Source organism: Thermobia domestica, chromosome 8, assembly GCF_964235325.1.
Source record: "Thermobia domestica chromosome 8, izTheDome1.hap1.1, whole genome shotgun sequence".
Taxonomy (NCBI): Eukaryota; Metazoa; Arthropoda; class Insecta; order Zygentoma; family Lepismatidae; genus Thermobia; species Thermobia domestica.
The window spans coordinates 239,457,747-239,481,332 of NC_137461.1; the positions used below are offsets into that span (position 1 = coordinate 239,457,747).

The 23,586-nt window shown below is 35.5% G+C and overlaps 1 protein-coding gene across 1 annotated transcript in view; it reads left to right on the forward strand.

The window, feature by feature from the left end:
* Positions 1 to 23,586, forward strand: part of LOC145691970 (protein takeout-like) — a 71,095-nt gene that overhangs the window by 36,975 nt on the left and 10,534 nt on the right. The window contains exon 4 of the mRNA XM_081767268.1: positions 19,999 to 20,148. Within this exon, the coding sequence (XP_081623394.1) occupies positions 19,999 to 20,148 (150 nt within the window). The remainder of the gene's footprint in view (positions 1 to 19,998; positions 20,149 to 23,586) is intronic.

A 23,586-nucleotide genomic window follows, 5' to 3' on the forward strand; every position in this document is an offset into this window, starting at 1 on the left:
AAACCGTATAAATTATATAGTTCCTTGTTATGAAGATTCCACCATTCCCTATTCCCGTTTCTCTTGGGTCCGAATATTCGTCTCAGGATCTTGTTCTCAAATACTTTCAATCTATATTCTTCGTTCCGAGCAAGATACTATATTTCGCAATCATACGGAACAGAAGGCAGGATTACAATGGAACTCGGGTTTAGGAATATTACCTCATAGCATTTACGGGACACGAAGCTTCTCTCGAGTTTTATACATTTTAAAATAAGCTAATGCATTACATAGACAATCAATTATAATGGCAGTGATATATGGTGTTCATTGTGCAAAACATTCCAAACAATAAAGATTCAACTTATATGGAGAAATGGTTACCCTTCGTTTTTCATTATAATTTGGTCATGAAACAAGTACATGGGAGATATGCAGCCCCTATATACAATTATATAGTGTTGGAATGTATAATAGGTAGGACATGATGCTTCAGCTTTTTTTTTTTAATTTCAACACTTCCATTGTACCCTTAAACATATAATAAATAAATAATGCCCATGTTTTATTAAAAAAATATTGAGTTAGAAGTGGACAATCTACGCAAAATTTGCACTCGATCAGTGAAAACTCCATCTTTATAGACCCTGTAGTCTCCGAGATCTCACTGTCGATAGGATTTGCCACAAACATCAAAAGTCCACAAACGTATAGTTTAAAAAACTCCAAAGATCTCAGCACAATTCATTATTTCGGAGAAGGCTTATTAAAATGCAAAGGCCTTGAACCATAATTTTAAAATGATCAACTTTTTGAAAATATCTCTGTAAGTAATTTATTTAAAGTACACCTTTTAAAAAATATTTGTCTTTGTTATAAGCGTAAAATCACAAATAACCGCAAATCAAAGGTTTAAAAGCTAAATTTATAAGTTGGAGCTCGGTAAATCTTAATGCAGCATTTTGAACATTCATAGTTCCTCCATACATAGCACCATCATTTACTGCACAGTAAGATCATCATGTCTTAACAGGGCACCCATTTTGTCTTCATTACGTATAGAGTCGCCTCTGGAAAGAAGATAGCTCTCACTTGTCACACCAACCATTACCTATGTGTTGTGTTGTTACAGTGCACATGTTTCTCATTTTCATTCTTCATTCTCTTCTCTCCTGTTTCAGATAAAAGATAAAAATTAAATAGTAAACCAGTAATATACAGCCTAAATCCATTTTAATGAAACTAAATTAGAAAATTCTACTCCAGCTCTACGAACATCCCTTAGCCCATCGAAAATTATAGACCTCCAATAATACATTTATATCTATTACTGCACAGAAGGAGCAGCCTTCTAACGCTTGCTGGATGATCGCCAGCATTGGGACAAAAATAGCACTCTTAATTGCTATTGCAGCATTTTAAAGATAGATTAATTAATAAATAAATGAAAAAGCTATTACCTCACAAAAGTAACTTCTACATAAGGGTCGTCCGCATATTACGTAACATGGTAATGAGGAGTGTTTTGGATTTGTGTTACAAATAGTGACAAGGGTGAGAACGGGATTTAAGTGACTCATGTATTGTTTCCTGTATTTTATAAATTTATTCTAAGGTTGTTTATGGAATCGTATAAAAATAATTGTTTTGTTTTTTTTTTCCTTTTGCGTAACAAATAAATGCTTCTTTTGTTTTTGGAAATTGAAAACATATAGCCTTTGTAACATTTCTCATGTAGAAGCAATAGACAACAGAATGACTATTGATGAATACTGCGTGTATTACAATACAATGGAACTCCGGTTTAGGGATATTACCTCATAGCATTTACGGGACACGAAGCTTCTCTCGAGTTTGTTGTTAGCGATCGTAAACACAACTTACAAATACCCTCGCGTTCCCACACTTATCGCAAATTCTTATCATGTGATTGAAAATCTTTCTATTAGGAACCCTATTGTTCCAATGACTTTTGCAAGTGAAACAGAAAAATCTGCTTTCCGTGAAATAATGTTTACCGAAAACGATCCACGATTTCGAGAACAAACGAAAATATTTAATATCAAATTCGTTGGACGGTCATCTCTTATATTTTACTTCTTGGATTTGAAACAGTTTGAAGAAAGCATACAGAAAACATTCAATTGAATAATTCTGAAGAGTCTTTTCTCATTTTGCCGCTCATTTTGCACGATAAGTATTTGAAACGGGGAAAACTGAAGTCCAGAAAAAATGTTAAAATGTTGTTCGCAAACGAGATGTCCTTGCTTCTTCACATGTGCAGCCACGTTGAATACGAGATAGAATCTGTTTACACCGTCGACACTGCCGAACTTCGAATAGAGGAAGAATCCTGGATCCCGGAAGAAGATGTCGATATCAGGTTTCTAGTTCTTGTTTCACCTGCATCTCCCGGCAGTTAGTTACACCTTGCCAATCCATGAGATCTAAAAGAATGCGTGCAATCTCATTGGGAAGCTATAGTACTCAATATCGAAAGATAACAGTGTTTAATTAAACATAGTTATTGGGTTAATTATTATTACGTTACTTCCACTTTCTAACACTTTCAGTTTTCAAGAAAAAGGGAACTAAATAATTCATAATATAAACATTTTAAAACAGAAACCTCTGCCATTAAAATTAGTTTTTAACTAACTCTCTGGCCTATGGAACCCGGAGGTTCAATGCCGCGTTCACAAAAGCTCTCCACTGACTTCTATCCTTAGCTAACTGCATCCAGTTTCTAGTTTGTATTCCAATCTCCGCGAGATCCATCTTAATATTGTCCTCCCATCTGCGCCTAGGTCTTTCGTTTTCCTGCTTGTCTTCCAGTTAAGATTTTGAAAGCGTTTCTACTTTCTTCCATTCTAGTTACATGACCTGCCCACCTAAGCCTCCTAGACTTGACGACTCTAACATTGTTTGGTAAAAATTATAAATTATGAAGTTCCTCGTTATGAAGTTTCCGCCATTCCCTATTCAAGTTCTACTTGGGTCCGAATATTCGTCTCAGGATTTTATTCTCAAATACTTTCAGTCTATGTTTTTACTTCAGAGTAAGCGACCATGTTTCTTAACCATACAGAACAACAGGCATGATTATAATTTTGCATATTTTAAGCTTCAAATTCCTCGACAGAATTCGCGACGACAAGAGATTCTGAAGCAAACAGTAACACGAATTCCCTGCTTTTAGTCGACATTTAATTTCTTCGTGAATATGATTTTCCTCTTTTCATATTGATCGCAGATATTTGAAACTATCCACTTTATCAAAAGTATTATTTAATATTTTAACCCATTCATAATTTACTTTATTACGGACCCGACTCACTTCAAATGCATTTAGTTTTATCTGCGTTTACTTCTAAACCCATGTCTCTGCAAGCGCTTAATATGATATCTGCATTTCGTTCTCATCTTCTCTTATCATCCCCTATTAAATTTACATCATCAGCATATGCCATAACCTGGTGAATACAGTTCAACTCTAGGCCCTGGTTTGCTATCTTTGATTTTCCTTATAGCGTGTTCCAAAACAAAGCTAAATAATAATGGCGACAACGCATCTCCTTGTTTCAGGCCATTTTCGACGTGAAAGCTCGTGGACAAAAATTTTCCTACCCGGACTTTACTTTGGGATTCATTTAAACATATCTTAATTAATCTAATTAGTTTTCTCGGTATTCCAAGTTTTGTAAGGACGTTGTATAATGTTTCTCTCCTAACCGAGTCGTACGTCTTTCTAAAATCGTTGATGTACCGGCGTACTATATTCCCACTTTTTTTCGAGTATTTGGCGAATGGTAAAAATTTTGTCGATAGTTGATCGATTTCGTCTAAACCCGCACTGATAATCTTCAATAATTTCATCTGCGTATGGGAGCAATCTTGCTAATAGAATATTTGACAGAATTTTATATGATGTTGGCAGAAGAGAAATGCCTATATAATTATTACAGTCAGTTTTGTCGTCTTTCTTGTGAATTGGAACATGATTGATTCTTTCCACTCTTACGTTTTAATTCTCAAAAAAGTGAGACTGACGAAAAAAAGCAAAATGAAAAATGCGTTTCGGGACAAAGTGAATGAGACGAGCTCAATTCGGGATTACGAATTCTGACGATAGTATCTTAGGGGATAAATATTTGACCAGCATGACGTTGCGTGATATCTTAACGGCCCCTCATATCTATACATTTATTTTGAGGTATAACCGAATACTGTCTCCAATTTGTAAATTTATATAATCGCCATAAGCGTCTTCTGATACGTAAGTCACTAAACGTTCAACACCAGACTTAAGTAATAACTGAAATGAATAATAATTTAAAATTCATAATGTCAGACATATATAATATTATAAGTAATATTAAATTATTTCAATGTTTTCTCTTGTTTACTAGCAAGAAAAGATAATCTATAAAATTAATTTAAATGTAATGAATGATTTGAAAAGCAAAATATTTCAGAGATAATAATGGAATGAATATAATCCACAGGCGAGAAGAAGAATATAAACATGTGTTATAAGAACCACGCTAGTAGAGTGGGGTCACTTGGCGCAGTTTTTTTTTCCTACTGCGCATGCGCAAACCCTTGACGCTGATTGGCTGGCGCAGGTCACGTGACCCGGCCACGCAACTGACGCTGATTGGCTGACCACGCCAATTCACGTTGATTGGTCGGTGCAGGCCACGCCCTCTGCCACGCCCCTTGACGCTGATTGGCTGGCGTCGACCACGCCCCTTGACGCCGATTGGTCACGCTCTTTTACGACCTCCGATTGGCTGGCAGCGGACCCCGCCCCGTACGAGCCGATTGGCTGGCGCGGGACCCCCTCCCGATTCTCTGGCAGCGGACCCCGCCCCCGTGACGCCGATTGGCGGACCACGCACACGGTCTGCGCAGATCGGTCGACGCCGGATCACCGCACCTGCCACATGCCACATAAGATTCGTTCCCTTTTATGAGCACTTTACGAACACATAGCAGAGGAGATATCACATAAGAGTACATAACATAACAATGGTGAACTCATTCCCTTTTATGAGCATATTTTTCAACCCCTATTTTAACATAGGAGATAACACATAAGATTACGAACACATACAAGAGAAGATAACACATAACACTACGTAACACACAGCAGAACAGATAATACATAGCAAAGCTAATAAAAGAACATGGCATATTTTCCAACCCTTATTTTAATTTAACAGAAATTACACTGAGACTATGAACACACAGCAGAGCATAAGAGTACGTAACATAACAAGGGTGAACTCGTTTAAACCCCTATTTTAACATAGCAGAAATTACATAGCACAGCTAATAAAAGAACATGGCCTATTTTCCAACCCTTATTTTAAGATAACAGAAATTACACTGATACATGAACACACAACAGAGCATAAGAGTACGTAACACACAAGGGTGTATTCATTCTCTTTTATGAGCATATTTTCCAACCCCTATTTCAACATGACAGAGACTACGAAACATGGCGGACATAGCAGAGGGGGTGTATTCATTTTCTCCACCCCTAATTGAACATAGCAGAAATTACACTGAGAGTACGTAACACACAAAAACCTCCATTTTAGGGGTGGACTCGTTCTCTTTTATAGTTACTTTTCCAACCCCTATTTTACCATAGCAGATTTTTCAACCCCTATTTTAAGACAATGAATACCTATGTAACATAGCGATTCGATACGCTCTTTGAACCGATTTGGATGAAACTCAGCATATGTGGGTTTTCGACCATGCTGAGTACGAATATCATACTTATTTTTACCTGGGTCCTTTAGTTTATGTGGCATAAGCCCTTTCTATGACAATTTGAACCGATTTGGATGAAACTCGACATATAGGGGTTTTCGAGCATGCTGAGTACGAATATCATACTTATTTTTACCTGGGTCCTATAGTTTATGTGACATATGCCCTTTCTATGACAATTTTAACCGATTTGGGTGAAATTCGGCATATGGGGGTTTCCAACCATGCTGATTACGAATATCATATTTATTTTTACCTAGGTCTTATAGTTTATGTGGGATACGCCCTTCCTATGACAATTTTATCCAATTTGGATGAAACTCGGCATATGGGGGTTTTCGGACATGCTGATTACGAATATCATATCTATTTCTACCTGGGTGTTATAGTTTGTGGGATACGCCCTTGGTATGACACTTAAAACCCAATCACTCATAAACGAAGCAACATATTGAGGTGGTGTTTCCACATTTAGCAAGAGATCATCAACTACTACATGTCCCAAAATTAGTGGCCATCGAGGTCAAACGTCAAAGTACTTAAAACCTAATCACTCGGAAACGAAGCAACGTATTGAGGTGGTGTTTCCACATTTAGTAATTGGTCATCAAATACTACAAGTTTAAAAAATAATGGTCATCGAGGTCAAAGGTCAACATACATAAAACCTAATAATTCGAAAACGGAGCCACATATTGAGATGCTGTTTCCACATTTAGTAATTGGTCATCAGGTACTACAAGTTCCAAAACTAGTGTTCATCGAGGTCAAAGGTCAAAATACTTAAAACCCAATCACTCGTAAACTGCGCCACATATTGAGGTGGTGTTTCCAAATCTAGTAATTGGTCATCAGGTACTACAAGTTCCAAAATAATGGCCATCGAGGTCAAAGGTCAACATACTTAAAACCTAATCACTCGTAAACGGAGCCACATATTGAGATGGTGTTTCCAAGTCTGGTAATTGGTCATCAGGTACTACAAGTTCCAAAATAGTGGCCATCGAGGTCAAAGGTCAACATACTTAAAACCTAATAACATGAAAACGGGGCCACATATTGAGATGTTGTTTCCAAATCTAGTAATAGGTCATCAGGTACTACAAGTTCCAAAATAGTGGCCATCGAGGTCAAAGGTCAACCTACTTAAAACCTAATAACACGAAAACGGAGACCCATATTGAGATGGTGTTTCCAAGTCTGGTAATTGGTCATCAGGTACTACAAGTTCCAAAATAGTGGCCATCGAGGTCAAAGGTCAACATACTTAAAACCTAATAACATGAAAACGGGGCCACATATTGAGATGGTGTTTCCAAATCTAGTAATCGGTCATCAGGTACTACAAGTTCCAAAATAATGGCCATCGAGGTCAAAGGTCAACATACTTAAAACCTAATCACTCGAAAACGGAGCCACATATTGAGATGGTGTTTCCAAGTCTGGTAATTGGTCATCAGGTACTACAAGTTCCAAAATAGTGGCCATCGAGGTCAAAGGTCAACATACTTAAAACCTAATAACACGAAAACTGAGCCACATATTGAGGTGCTGTTTCCACATTTAGTAATCGGTCAACAAAGACCACATGTCTCAAAAGTATCAACCATCGAGGTCAAAGGTCAAACTCGAAAACGGAGCCAAATATTGAGGTGGTGTTTCCACATTTAGTAATAGTTCATCAATCACTGCAAGTTCCAAAGTAATGACCATCGAGAGTTCGTAAACGGAGCAACGGATAAATTTTGTACAAAGCAGAAAAAGTGAAGGAGGAATAAATTTGAGTGGCCTATTGAATTTTGCACCAACGAGCAATCTAATCTGTAACTAGCTCAGAATTTCTGTACCTGTTTAGGTTATTCCAAATAAACGAAAAAAATAATTTGGATGGACTAACGAAAAAGAAAGCAAAGATATGCCATTTTAACCAGCTGAGAAGTTAAAGAAACAAAGGGAACCTACTCAATTTTCTATCAACGAGAAATGCCATTTCAACTACCTCAGAGTTTATGTCTTCTTGACTAATTAGATAAACGAAGGAATATTGTACCAATGATAAATGCCATTTTTTTCTAGACCATGTTCTAATATTTAAACAAACGAAGGGGTGAATTTGAGTGACCTATTCAATTTTGCTCCAATGAGAAATAACGTCCTATTTTAAATAAACAAACAAACGGATAAATTTAACCGGCTCAGAAGTGCACTATTTAAACAAACGAAGGTCTCTTGAGCGAGATTTCCAATTTTGTAGCAAGAAGGACTATTTTCTAACTAACTCAAATTTGGATGGAGTGTTTAGTTTTGTTCGAACCAGAAAAAATTGATTGGATTATTTCCTTATGTACCAACTGGAAAAAGTGAAGGGCCATTAATCAAATAAACGAAGGAATAAATTTGGGTGTTCTACAGAAGAAAACGGGGAAGGGCCATTTTATTTAATTTTGTAATACTCAAAATATACAAAGATATAAATTTGTGTGACCCGTTCAGTTTTGTTGGCTTTTTTAGAAAGACCATTTTATCTTTTGTATTCAGATTATCCGGCTACTTTTTGTGCTCTACAAATAAACAGAGGAAAAGCAAAGAGAGACCATTTTATGTGCCTTTTGTAACGAAGAAACAAATTTGAAGGAGGTTCATTTTAACTAATCCTGCTGCGAGTAGTTCAATTAGTACATAGTAAAAAATAAAACAATATGGCATTATTGCGACTTTCATTTTCGAATACATACGGATTAAGCCACTATGGCAAAAAATACTACTCTCTCCTTGTGCTTATTTCGAGCAGACTTAAGAGGACCAAGCATTAGAAACCCGCTAGTAGGGTGTCGATTCAGTAAACTCTACATCTAGTAAAAGAAAACGAATAGATAATTTTGAGACAGTTCCATATGGGTAAATACAGTATTAGTAGAAACGATAGTTTTTAATTAAGTAGAGATAAGGAGAGAGTGAAAAAAATGGAAAATTAAATTTTAAATCGTTATTATTATTATTTTAGAGGTCAAAAGGAAGAATAAATGAATGTGAGTGGCATATGTACGGAATTTAGTTTTTTACTGGGCAAAAAAAAATTGAATGGAATATTTTATTTTGTACGAGCTGGGAATTTAGTGTTGTACCATTGTATCAATTTAAGTATTTTGTACTATTTAGCACCACCGAGAAGGTGTAGAATATTTAGTTTTGTACCAAGCAGAAATTTGTTGGCTTCTTTATTTTGTATTAACGACTAAAACCTTTAACACATACTTGGTTGTGTGCATTACAATGGCCGAAGTTTTTCATTTCCCTGTGGTACAACGTAATGGTCGCCCCGCTTATTCTAGGTCTACAGTTAGATATTTTCGATTGGATAATGGTATAAAGCCACGTTTTGTTGAGCACAATGCCCACTATAACGATGTGGTAGACAATTATTTGATGGATAGATATTTGTTTAATAGCCGCTATAACAAATGGTATATGATAGAATTTGTTAAGCATTTATCGCAGGTAGATATTAAGATAGACTTTTTGTCGTTGGTTACTCGTTTAACTGCACACAGTTCTCTTTTCCAATCAGCTACCTTTTTTGCCATAAAAACTAAGGGTAATAGTTATACTGTGACAGCTTTATTTCGCTATGGGGGAACGCAGGACACTTTGGATGAGTTATTAAAGTTTTGGAATCATGTGTGCGAGTTCAGGCCAAGTATCCAGATTGCAGATTTACTTGGTTGCTTTACACGATGTGGTAAAACTGGCCTTTTTGCGGTATCTCCTGATACCTATCTGTTGGACCTCGCGGTATTTGGAAACTTGGTGAAAAAGAATAACAAATGGTTTTTCTCACAATAAAGCTATACATACAGAATAATCCATTATGGCAAAAAAATACTACTTTCTCCTTATGCTTAGTTGGAGTAGACTTCGATACATTGTGTAAGAATTTCCAATTAATAGTGGTATTGCACTGTCTGTAATAGTGCAGTTTATTGTAGTCTTTCAGCAATAATGATCTCTAAGAGAGTTAGTGGCGAACCAATTACACAGCCATTCTGCGAACACATTTATAAGACCATATTCTGCTACTCAAACAAACGAAGGAAAAAACCTATTCACTTTTATACCACCTTTTAGTTTTGTACCATCCACAAAAAGGAAAGAAGGACCATTATAACAAGCTCACTATTTTTATACCATTTTGTATTATTCTATTTCATTTTTGTAACAATCAGAGGAAAAGTGAAGATGATACATTTTATACCTTTGTGGTGTTACATTTTGTATATTTTTGCGTCATCCAGAGAACAATTTAAATTGCCTCTCCCGTCACTATATGGGTATTGACGTGTGTTTAGCGAATTAGGTTTACAAAATACTAACTGCGCCGCTAAAGTCCAAAGTTTCCCGGTCACTAACTAAATTGTGTCATAATTCAATTATAACTTAATCCATAGCAATTAGCGTACTAAAGAAAACTGATGAAGGACGAATCATAACAGCATGCATGACCATTTTTGATCACAACAGAAGGAATCATATCAAAGTAAGAATCAGCTCATCAAGGAAAACAAAAGTTTCATGTTCCACACCATCTATAAAGAGTGGAACACTTGTATTGCAAAGGAACTGCCTATTGCTCAACGATTCAATTATTTTTTAAACTTTCTTTCCTCGTCTAAGGTAAATTATATGATACTTATTAAGTCCAAAAAGACCATTATATATTTTTGAATTTATGTATTTTATTATAATGGAATATAAGTTTATGGAGTATATTTGGAAATAATAGAACATACATCATGACGTTTAATTAACGAATTATTTTGCATTGCCTTGAAACATATTATTAAACACGGAGAATGCATAGAATGCTTTTATTGTAGGTATATAAGTAGATGTGTCACACTTGATTTGTTTTTGCTGAAGAGCAGAAAAATGACTAGCATGGAAGTTGTTTATGTTTCTCCTAGAGAAAAAGAAATTCAGCGTGAAAACGAAAAACCTATACTGTTAATTCACCCGTCTGACCCCGATTTGCCAGATGAATTACGTGATAAAGTGAGAATCATATATCCAACACAGGAAATAGAAGAAGTGTATTATTTTAGACGCTATAATAGATATAATGATGAAATACTCCCGGAAAGTGATGATGACAGTGTTTCAAATATTACCTGTTTTGAACTGGAAGCTAATGAGTGCGGATGTACTAGTGAAAGTATTAGTCATACATGTGTTATACAATTATTTAATGAGTATACACCAAATTCAGTATTATTATGTGAAGCATGTTCTAAACATAATGAGAATGAAAAAGATCACAACTGTTTGCTGCAGTATGATTACGAATTATTGCAAAAGGTGTGGACGATCTTAATTAAACGTGAAATGAAAGAAAAAATCTATAAACGTTATATAAAGAAGCATTTTAAAGGTTGTAATATTAAGAACACTTATACTTTGGAGAAAAAATTTAATCTGGTATATGAATACATTACAGAGTGTGATTATTATATCAACAAAATAGTAGAAATGTTTTTAGAGAAAGATAAACAATTATTTAATTCTGTAAATGAACACTGACCCCACATGAAACTTTTGTTTTCCTTGATGAGCTGATTCTTACTTTGATATGATTCCTTCTGTTGTGATCAAAAATGGTCATGCATGCTGTTATGATTCGTCCTTCATCAGTTTTCTTTAGTACGCTAATTGCTATGGATTAAGTTATAATTGAATTATGACGCAATTTAGTTAGTGACCGGGAAACTTTGGACTTTAGCGGCGCAGTTAGTATTTTGTAAACCTAATTCGCTAAACACACGTCAATACCCATATAGTGACGGGAGAGGCAATTTAAATTGTTCTCTGGATGACGCAAAAATATACAAAATGTAACACCACAAAGGTATAAAATGTATCATCTTCACTTTTCCTCTGATTGTTACAAAAATGAAATAGAATAATACAAAATGGTATAAAATAGTGAGCTTGTTATAATGGTCCTTCTTCCCTTTTTGTGGATGGTACAAAACTAAAAGGTGGTATAAAAGTGAATAGGTTTTTTCCTTCGTTTGTTTGAGTAGCAGAATATGGTCTTATAAATGTGTTCGCAGAATGGCTGTGTAATTGGTTCGCCACTAACTCTCTTAGAGATCATTATTGCTGGTAGACTACAATAAACTGCACTATTACAGACAGTGCAATACCACTATTAATTGGAAATTCTTACACAATGTATCGAAGTCTACTCCAACTAAGCATAAGGAGAAAGTAGTATTTTTTTTGCCATAATGGATTATTCTGTATATATAGCTTTATTGTGAGAAAAACCATTTGTTATTCTTTTTCACCAAGTTTCCCATTCCCGCGAGGTCCAACAGATAGGTATCAGGAGATACCGCAAAAAGGCCAGTTTTACCACATCGTGTAAAGCAACCAAGTAAATCTGCAATCTGGATACTTGGCCTGAACTCGCACACATGATTCCAAAACTTTAATAACTCATCCAAAGTGTCCTGCGTTCCCCCATAGCGAAATAAAGCTGTCACAGTATAACTATTACCCTTAGTTTTCATGGCAAAAAAGGTAGCTGATTGGAAAAGAGAACTGTGTGCAGTTAAACGAGTAACCAACGACAAAAAGTCTATCTTAATATCTACCTGCGATAAATGCTTAACAAATTCTATCATATACCATTTGTTATAGCGGCTATTAAACAAATATCTATCCATCAAATAATTGTCTACCACATCGTTATAGTGGGCATTGTGCTCAACAAAACGTGGCTTTATACCATTATCCAATCGAAAATATCTAACTGTAGACCTAGAATAAGCGGGGCGACCATTACGTTGTACCACAGGGAAATGAAAAACTTCGGCCATTGTAATGCACACAACCAAGTATGTGTTAAAGGTTTTAGTCGTTAATACAAAATAAAGAAGCCAACAAATTTCTGCTTGGTACAAAACTAAATATTCTACACCTTCTCGGTGGTGCTAAATAGTACAAAATACTTAAATTGATACAATGGTACAACACTAAATTCCCAGCTCGTACAAAATAAAATATTCCATTCAATTTTTTTTTGCCCAGTAAAAAACTAAATTCCGTACATATGCCACTCACATTCATTTATTCTTCCTTTTGACCTCTAAAATAATAATAATAACGATTTAAAATTTAATTTTCCATTTTTTTCACTCTCTCCTTATCTCTACTTAATTAAAAACTATCGTTTCTACTAATACTGTATTTACCCATATGGAACTGTCTCAAAATTATCTATTCGTTTTCTTTTACTAGATGTAGAGTTTACTGAATCGACACCCTACTAGCGGGTTTCTAATGCTTGGTCCTCTTAAGTCTGCTCGAAATAAGCACAAGGAGAGAGTAGTATTTTTTACCATAGTGGCTTAATCCGTATGTATTCGAAAATGAAAGTCGCAATAATGCCATATTGTTTTATTTTTTACTATGTACTAATTGAACTACTCGCAGCAGGATTAGTTAAAATGAACCTCCTTCAAATTTGTTTCTTCGTTACAAAATGGTCTCTCTTTGCTTTTCCTCTGTTTATTTGTAGAGCACAAAAAGTAGCCGGATAATCTGAATACAAAAGATAAAATGGTCTTTCTAAAAAAGCCAACAAAACTGAACGGGTCACACAAATTTATATCTTTGTATATTTTGAGTATTACAAAATTAAATAAAATGGCCCTTCCCCGTTTCCTTCTGTAGAACACCCAAATTTATTCCTTCGTTTATTTGATTAATGGCCCTTCACTTTTTCCAGTTGGTACATAAGGAAATAATCCAATCAATTTTTTCTGGTTCGAACAAAACTAAACACTCCATCCAAATTTGAGTAAGTTAGAAAATAGTCCTTCTTGCTACAAAATTGGAAATCTCGCTCAAGAGACCTTCGTTTGTTTAAATAGTGCACTTCTGAGCCGGTTAAATTTATCCGTTTGTTTGTTTATTTAAAATAGGACGTTATTTCTCATTGGAGCAAAATTGAATAGGTCACTCAAATTCACCCCTTCGTTTGTTTAAATATTAGAACATGGTCTAGAAAAAATGGCATTTTTCATTGGTACAATATTCCTTCGTTTATTTAATTAGTCAAGAAGACATAAACTCTGAGGTAGTTGAAATGGCATTTCTCGTTGATAGAAAATTGGGTAGGTTCCCTTCGTTTCTTTAACTTCTCAGCTGGTTAAAATGGCATATCTTTGCTTTCTTTTTCGTTAGTCCATCCAAATTATTTTTTTCGTTTATTTGGAATAACCCAAACAGGTACAGAAATTCTGAGCTAGTTACAGATTAGATTGCTCGTTGGTGCAAAATTCAATAGGCCACTCAAATTTATTCCTCCTTCACTTTTTCTGCTTTGTACAAAATTTATCCGTTGCTCCGTTTACGAGCTCTCGATGGTCATTATTTTGGAACTTGCAGTGATTGATGAACTATTACTAAATGTGGAAACACCACCTCAATATTTGGCTCCGTTTTCGAGTTTGACCTTTGACCTCGATGGTTGATACTTTTGAAGCATGTGGTCTTTGGTGACCGATTACTAAATGTGGAAACAGCACCTCAATATGTGGCTCAGTTTTCGTGTTATTAGGTTTTAAGTATGTTGACCTTTGACCTCGATGGTCATTATTTTGGAACTTGTAGTACCTGATGACCTATTACTAGATTTGAAAACACCATCTCAATGTGTGGCTCAGTACTCGAGTCATTAGGTTTTAAGTATGTTGACCTTTGACTTCGACGATCGTTATTTTGGAACACGTAGTACCTGATGACCAATTACTAGATTTGGAAACAGCATCTCAATATGTGGCAACGTTTTCGAGTGATTAGGTTTTAAGTATGTTGACCTTTGACTTCGATGATCGTTATTTTGAAACGCGTAGTACCTGACAACCAATTACTAGATTTGGAAACAGCATCTCAATATGTGGCTCCGTTTTCGAGTTATTAGGTTTTAAGTAGGTTGACCTTTGACCTCGATGATCATTATTTTGGATCTTGTAGTACCTGATGACCAATTACTAGATTTGGAAACGGCATCTCAATATGTGGCTCCGTTTTCGAGTGATTAGGTTTTAAGTATGTTGACCTTTGACCTCGATGGCCATTATTTTGGAACTTGTAGTACCTGATGACCTATTACTAGATTTGGAAACACCAACTCAATATGTGGCCCCGTTTTCATGTTATTATTTTTAAGTATGTTGACCTTTGACCTCGATGGCCACTATTTTGGAACTTGTAGTACCTGATGACCAATTACCAGACTTGGAAACACCATCACAATATGGGGCTCCGTTTTCGTGTTATTAGGTTTTAAGTAGGTTGACCTTTGACCTCGATGGCCACTATTTTGGAACTTGTAGTACCTGGTGATCAGTTACCAGACTTGGAAACACCATCTCAATATGTGGCTCCGTTTACGAGTGATTAGGTTTTAAGTATGTTGACCTTTGACCTCGATGGCCACTATTTTGGAACTTGTAGTACCTGATGACCAATTACCAGACTTGGAAACACCATCTCAATATGTGGCTCCGTTTACGTGTTATTAGGTTTTAAGTATGTTGACCTTTGACCTCGATGGCCATTATTTTGGAACTTGTAGTACCTGATGACCAATTACTAGATTTGGAAACACCACCTCAATATGTGGCGCAGTTTACGAGTGATTGGGTTTTAAGTATTTTGACCTTTGACCTCGATGACCACTAATTTTGGAACTTGTAGTACCTGATGACCAATTACTAAATGTGGAAACAGCATCTCAATATGTGGCTCCGTTTTCGAGTTATTAGGTTTTAAGTATGTTGACCTTTGACCTTGATGACCATTATTTTTTAAACTTGTAGTATTTGATGACCAATTACTAAATGTGGAAACACCACCTCAATACGTTGCTTCGTTTCCGAGTGATTAGGTTTTAAGTACTTTGACGTTTGACCTCGATGGCCACTAATTTTGGGACATGTAGTAGTTGATGATCTCTTGCTAAATGTGGAAACACCACCTCAATATGTTGCTTCGTTTATGAGTGATTGGGTTTTAAGTGTCATACCAATGGCGTATCCCACAAACTATAACACCCAGGTAGAAATAGATATGATATTCGTAATCAGCATGGTTGGAAACCCCCATATGCCGAATTTCACCCAAATCGGTTAAAATTGTCATAGAAAGGGCATATGTCACATAAACTATAGGACCCAGGTAAAAATAAGTATGATATTCGTACTCAGCATGCTCGAAAACCCCTATATGTCGAGTTTCATCCAAATCGGTTCAAATTGTCATAGAAAGGGCTTATGCCACATAAACTAAAGGACCCAGGTAAAAATAAGTATGATATTCGTACTCAGCATGGTCGAAAACCCACATATGCTGAGTTTCATCCAAATCGGTTCAAAGAGCGTATCGAATCGCTATGTTACATAGGTATTCATTGTCTTAAAATAGGGGTTAAAAATCTGCTATGGTAAAATAGGGGTTGGAAAAGTAATTATAAAAGAGAACGAGTCCACCCCTAAAATGGAGGTTTTTGTGTGTTACGTACTCTCAGTGTAATTTCTGCTATGTTCAATTAGGGGTGGAGAAAATGAATACACCCCCTCTGCTATGTCCGCCATGTTTCGTAGTCTCTGTCATGTTGAAATAGGGGTTGGAAAATATGCTCATAAAAGAGAATGAATACACCCCTAAAATGGAGGTTTTTGTGTCTTACGTACTCTTAGTGTAATTTCTGAAATAAACCATGTTCTTTTATTAGCTGTGCTATGTCCGCCATGTTTCGTAGTCTCTGTCATGTTGAAATAGGGGTTGGAAAATATGCTCATAAAAGAGAATGAATAGACCCTTGTGTGTTACGTACTCTTATGCTCTGTTGTGTGTTCATGTATCAGTGTAATTTCTGTTATCTTAAAATAAGGGTTGGAAAATAGGCCATGTTCTTTTATTAGCTGTGCTATGTAATTTCTGCTATGTTAAAATATTGGTTTAAACGAGTTCACCCTTGTTATGTTACGTACTCTTATGCTCTGCTGTGTGTTCATAGTCTCAGTGTAATTTCTGTTAAATTAAAATAAGGGTTGGAAAATATGCCATGTTCTTTTATTAGCTGTGCTATGTATTATCTGTTCTGCTGTGTGTTACGTAGTGTTATGTGTTATCTTCTCTTGTATGTGTTCGTAATCTTATGTGTTATCTCCTATGTTAAAATAGGGGTTGAAAAATATGCTCATAAAAGGGAACGAGTTCACCATTGTTATGTTATGTACTCTTATGTGATATCTCCTCTGCTATGTGTTCGTAAAGTGCTCATAAAAGGGAACGAATCTTATGTGGCATGTGGCAGGTGCGGTGATCCGGCGTCGACCGATCTGCGCAGACCGTGCGCGTGGTCCGCCAATCGGCGTCAAAGGGGCGGGGTCCGCTGCCAGCCAATCGGCGCGTACGGGGCGGGGTCCGATGCCATCCAATCGGAGGTCGTAAAAGAGCGTGACCAATCGGCGTCAAGGGGCGTGACCTGCGCCAGCCAATCAGCGTCAAGGGGCGTGGCCGGCCAATAAGCGCGAAGGGGCGTGGCAGGGGGGCGTGGCCTTCGCCGACCAATCAGCGTGAAGGGTTTGCGCATGCGCAGTAGGAAAAAAACTGCGCCAAGTGACCCCACTCTACTCATGCTACACTGAAAAAAATTCGGGAATCATAAAGAAGATATTGGACAAAATGTCCATATTTGACAGTTGTTCTTTTCAGTTATTATTAAATACAGGTATATTATGCAAGAGAAAGATAGAGGATATCTAAATTATGTAATAACAGAGACAATAGTAATAATATATGAATAATGCTGATTACGCTAATAATTACAAAGACCTAATCTATATTCCTACCGAATATCAAACCTTTAATCATGTGAATTGAAAACATTGGGACATGGGATGACCAAGTTTAAGGATAAAACCAATAATAATTAAGAAAAATAATAAACAATATAAAGGGAACTATTCCTAATTTGAAAGGAAAACATGACTTGGGGACTTGCTTAAATATTTTGATCTTACACTAGTGGTTGGATTTGTAAATAATTGCATGAAAAAAAATATTTTTTTAGTCAAATGCTCTTCAAGTATTGATAATCTCAGCAATGAGCAAGGATATACTCTGCGTTGGGGTAAATTTGATTTAGGAGATTTAAACATAATAAAAATATTGCTTAATTATTTTAAGTAATAGGTAAAAGGCAAGTAGAAAGTAAAAAAGAAATGAAAGACTCTTTGCTAATGTAAATCAGCTAAATTGGAAAGGTAAATGAGAGTGTAAGAGGTAGGTTGAGCTTAAAAATACGTGAAACATCAATACGAAAATCATATGCGAACAAATCAATTAGAAACATAATGAAACAGAATCTAAAGCAATGTTCTCGAGCTGTGCCATTTTAGAAGAACTCGTACACATTATGTGAATAGAAGCAGTAACAACGAATGGTTAGAAATGTAGCATGGCATTTTTACCATGTTTTGAAAGATCCCTTTGTAAACGATCTTGCTTTAAATCCTGTATTAAAATAAACGATCTTGCTTTCAAATAAACTAACACAACATTATAATAGCCGCGGATCACATTTAAGAATCAATGACTTACCGATAGCAACATTTCTTTAACAGCTTTGATAAACATAAATATCGCTACGGATATTGAAGAAAGAGTTCTCTCATTGGTAAGCAATTAGCGTACGCTCTTATGGATTAGGGAAGCAAGCTCGATTCCTGCCTCTAGCTCATGCGGTTCAGATCATATGTTAGGCCGTGAATCCATGTTACATATAGCATTACTGCTACATTAACTCAAATCAAAATCAAATGCAAACTAAAGAAACCTAAAATTAAATTATAACTTGGGCTGGAAATGATGTATATTTTCATCGAAATACTATTGAACCCATTAAACTTAAGCTGTTCCCCTAAACAACCACTACATAGTGGGTTTTGAAATATTACATGTGGGGTAAGTTTCTCAAATGGATAACTGGATTGGGTTGCTCACATTGACTATAAATGAGTATGGAAAATACACAATATACTAAAGCATATCAGGAAGTAACTGGAGTGTTATACATCATTCTTCCTTTTTTTCCATCTGTGGTTTTGAATTTCTCATAATACTTTTCTCCACATCTTTAACATCTATAAACACTTTAAAGCTACTACGCTAAATATTCAATTATGATTTTTTTGTCGGAAGAGTGAAAGAGTTTTTGTCGAAGAAACACGCAATATGGTTAAATGTTTCAAATAAAAAGTGTCTAATTCTTGTTCTGTACTAATACTTAATTTTCAGAGATGCAGTAGAAAAATACTATGAAGTATATTGATGTAATTACCATAATACCATGAAACAAATCGCAATTTATATTATTTTAAGAAATTATGTATCAGATAACTCAAATGTAAATATACTTATAGAGAAAAGAAATGTAAGAACTATAGCAAATATTAGAACAAAATATTTACCAACTTCAAAAATTATATAGTCTGTGTTTCTTCTGAAAATAAACATTGACAGTATTTTTATTTTTCAACGGTTTTTCGAATTTCTACACTTCCAAATTTCGATCCTTTAAAGCTTTATTTATTTTACTGTTACAACTTTTTAATTTCGATTTCTACATGTTGCTGATCCTTGTAGTATAATTGGCTTCATTTGTTGTTGGAAGTTTTCCCTTTAATTTTACATGCGTACCTTGAACTTTTCTGTAAATTATGAATTTCTTGTTGAAAAATATGACGACACAAATTATTATATATAAAGTGTTTTTATCAAATATTCTTTTAAAGTACTGTAGTTTAGACGCGATTCTCATCACAAATAAACCTTAGTACAAATATAAAGATAATACTGTAAAAGCAAACTAATAAACTTAATTTCAATATTGCTATATGTTTTTCTATCAAATTGTATGTTTCTATTAAAATGGTTAGATCATTATCCAGAAATGTATGTATCAGACAACAGTTATATGTAACGCAATATTACGTCATGAATCAGAATGAAATTGCATTTTCCTTTCTTTTAACAAATTTAATTGAATTTCAAGACAGATTGAATTTAAAACTTGAAATTATCAGAAGTATTTTACTGAATTTTTGCAATACTCTACCACTTTAAGATGTACTTTAATTTTCTACTTCAACACAGGTAATGTCTATTCTCCACTGAAAGTTCACTTACGTCCTGTGAATAAGAATGAAACAACATATTTAAGAGTAGATCAAGCCAATTTCAAACCAAAATTTGGCGGCTTGTTTATTCATCACGATGCAGTATATGGACGAGACAGCCTTCTCAGTAAGTAGACTTATATAAAATATATAAAAAATAAACAAATACGAAAACTAGCAAGAACCTTAAAAGCCATTTTGAAATGAAGCCACGTCACTGTCTCACAATTTTCTGTTATATGTAGCTTAGTTGGAATACAATGCATAATCAATAAAATGTTTAAATCGTTATAGTTTACAGTAATTCTGAATAGAGAAGTTTCAACAAAAGTATAATATGTGGCGACCATATAAACATTTCGACATTAAAAATAAGACAACAAAAAAGAGAAAACAAAATCTGAGGCTGGTAGTCAACAACATGTTTCCAAACGTAAGAACGGATTAAATCTAGCATTCGCTGCGGGGATGTTATCTTGTTGATAGTGCAGCTGATACAGATAAATAGTAGATTGGAGGCACACCATAGTGGCTACAATGGTTGCAACACGATGAGATATCGAAAGAGTCAGAGATGTGACGTTACGACATTAAGGTTCGACATAATAATCGGTTCACTAACTATATTTCCAGAGTGTGTAACCGTGAGATGAATTGTGTACCCATCAACCGGATGAGTTTAAGGGGCGAGAAATTTGGTAACCTACAGGTCAATGAAACCAATTACACTGTGTACGGTACGTCCAGCATCAGATCCTAGTTATTTTGCTGGCAAATAGTCACAAACAGCATCAACAAAAAGAATATTAAAATCGGCTCCAGCTACTCTTATACAGTTGACTGTTTAATTTCCATCAATGTGTAGATGACTTTAAAACAGGAATTCCACTGACACACAACACCATAAAAGCCAGTGCCAGACTGACGTAAGAATGCAAAATGCAAACTCTACAAATTCTTGTGCACAGGACGTCTTGATAACATCAAATGAGGCTATCGTGATGCTACAGATAGAAGCAAAATGCATATTTTAAGAAAACGTCCTTTCATTCACTTTACAAGCGCCACGATAGTGATTCCATTACAGTACCTCATAACTGTACTATGCAGTCAGCGGAAGCCTTAACAATAGTTTCCGTGGAAAGTATTCCGCCCTGGCAGATGAAGTGTAACCTTTTGTGGGTACAAAGAACGTTATGCAACAGTCTCCAGTGTTCTCGTCAGTGTAATGTGGGATGTGACTGTTCGACCCATCAGAGTCATACGCCCAAACTGTCTGTTGGCAAAGCGCGGTTCTATAAACTCTTTACACAACCAAACCAAAAACTTGAAGGATGGGAATTTTCGTTCACTGACATCTTTTCCGGAAGCTATGAATACATCTATATCCACACATCTTTCCTACTTCAGAATTATCTTCCTCTCAACTATGTTTTGCTGACTGTCCTCTGCTTACTAACACTAGATGGTATAGCCTGTATCTACTGCTTCACGGTGTTGTTCTTCAAATCACTTTTTACTCACGCAGCATCATATATTTTACAAATATGGATTTCCTGCTATGTCACCTTCTTCATATTACTTAGCATGTGCAGTAGAGACTCTTCAGATTAGTGACAAACTGACAATAAAACGCAAAGTGACAGCAGTACAAAGTGACAGTAAAGTTACAAACTTGGCGAAACCTTTACAGGGACATTTTTATTGCTTTTCAAATCATTCATGTTCTACCACGAATTGGCTGTGTGAAAGATCTAGGTGATTTTGAATGTGTTTCTTAATTTGAAAGGCACTGTCCATCATAAATGTTGAAGACGCAGTCAGGTGACAAACAAACAGCTGTATATGCATATTTAGCTCTTTTGAGGATATGCGCAAAAAGAGGTTTGAAGTGCAGGGAAACATGATTTGGATCTTCCTCCATGCCGCGCCACTCACGAGTTATTTCTAATCTGATACTTTTTGGAAATCACCAAACTTCCGTTGTTACCCATTCAGTCCACTCTCCCGACCTATTCTTAGTAGATTGTTTTGTTTCGGAAACTTAAATTCATTTTACAAACCATAACATATTTCGGAAAATATGATAGTATGTCTTTGCGCAATCAACGAATATGCGTTCCAGGAGACTTTCCCAAGGTTAGAAACGTTGGGATTGGTGTATTTCTAGTCGAGTGTACAACGATACGTGTATTTTTACTTGTTTTTTTGTATTTTCTATTTCAACATTTTAGGGTAGGATGTGCTTTCGTCTGATCTATAAGCTTTTAAAGAAAAGGAAAAAGAAATATATATAGAAAAATGATATAAAATATAATTGATTAGTTGATATTATACGTTACTGTCTTTGTATTAATATTTGTTGTCATAGCAACAAAAAGTATCAATAAGAAATAATTCGAATATCATCTTGTAAAAGATTGTACGCATGATCTTTGAGGTGTGTATTTATTTTAAAAATTAGGTGTCATAATAAAAAAGCGAAAATATTAATGCAATAAGAAGTGTTTTATGAAGGTTTTTGTAGCCTTAGTTGTTACATAGATTTTATATGAACCGAAGGCTTGTTTGAGTTTCGTCGTTACAAGTTTACTATTTCTACTAAGTAAGTAATAAGGTAAAAGTGCTTATGATGTAAAATGAGCAATACAAATTTTATAGGAACAGTGTGGTCACTTTTAACTCACATGCTATTACGTTATGATATTTCTGATGTACTCCAACGTGGAACACCTTGTTCAGAACACTTCCTGCTTAAGGTGCCGCAAAGCAAGAAATCTGTACATTTGAGGCCGGTGTCCCTAACGAACAGGGGTTGGTACAATAATGAGAAATTACTCTCCCTGGGAAAGTTTACCACAACAAACCATGCAACTCCTCCAGTATGCAGTTCCGGTCTGTTTTGTTGAAACCATAATTGGCCATATTCTTGAAGTTTCACCGCATCCTTAGATAGCTTTCATTGTTGACAATTACAAGTGCATCTCTCTCGTTCTCAAAATAATAAAACCCAATAATCGGAGCGAAACATCACACCGTACTGTGACACAAGAGTAAGACAACCTCTTAATGTGCAGTTCATGTAGATTTATACCAACGCAGTAACTTACTTCCTCTTATTGACAATGCCAAATAACTCAGAATCCGAATTGTTTTGACATTATCATGGTATGCAACATTTCTGGATTTTCACGAAGCAGATTACACATGATTATGCAAACTATTTTCGTGAAACGCAATTGCCAGGATTAATTTCATGAATACTTTGCAACTTATAAGGGTTAAAGTGGATAATTTCGTGCTGTATTCTCCTGAATAAGCGGTAGAACATATATAGCATTGGCAAAATTGATGAGCGTATCGTTCGGGCTACGCAATATTGCAGCATTAGCATTTGCAATTGTTTCTAGCTTTCGCACAGTTCTTTCACTTCTCGTTTGCGATTGCAAAAAGTTATTAATCGAAATGAACGTTCAGCATCATCGTCACATGTACGACCACGCTTAAATTCAGCGCATTACTTCTATACTCTTGATTCGTTGTGTACGATAAAGAATATGTGAAA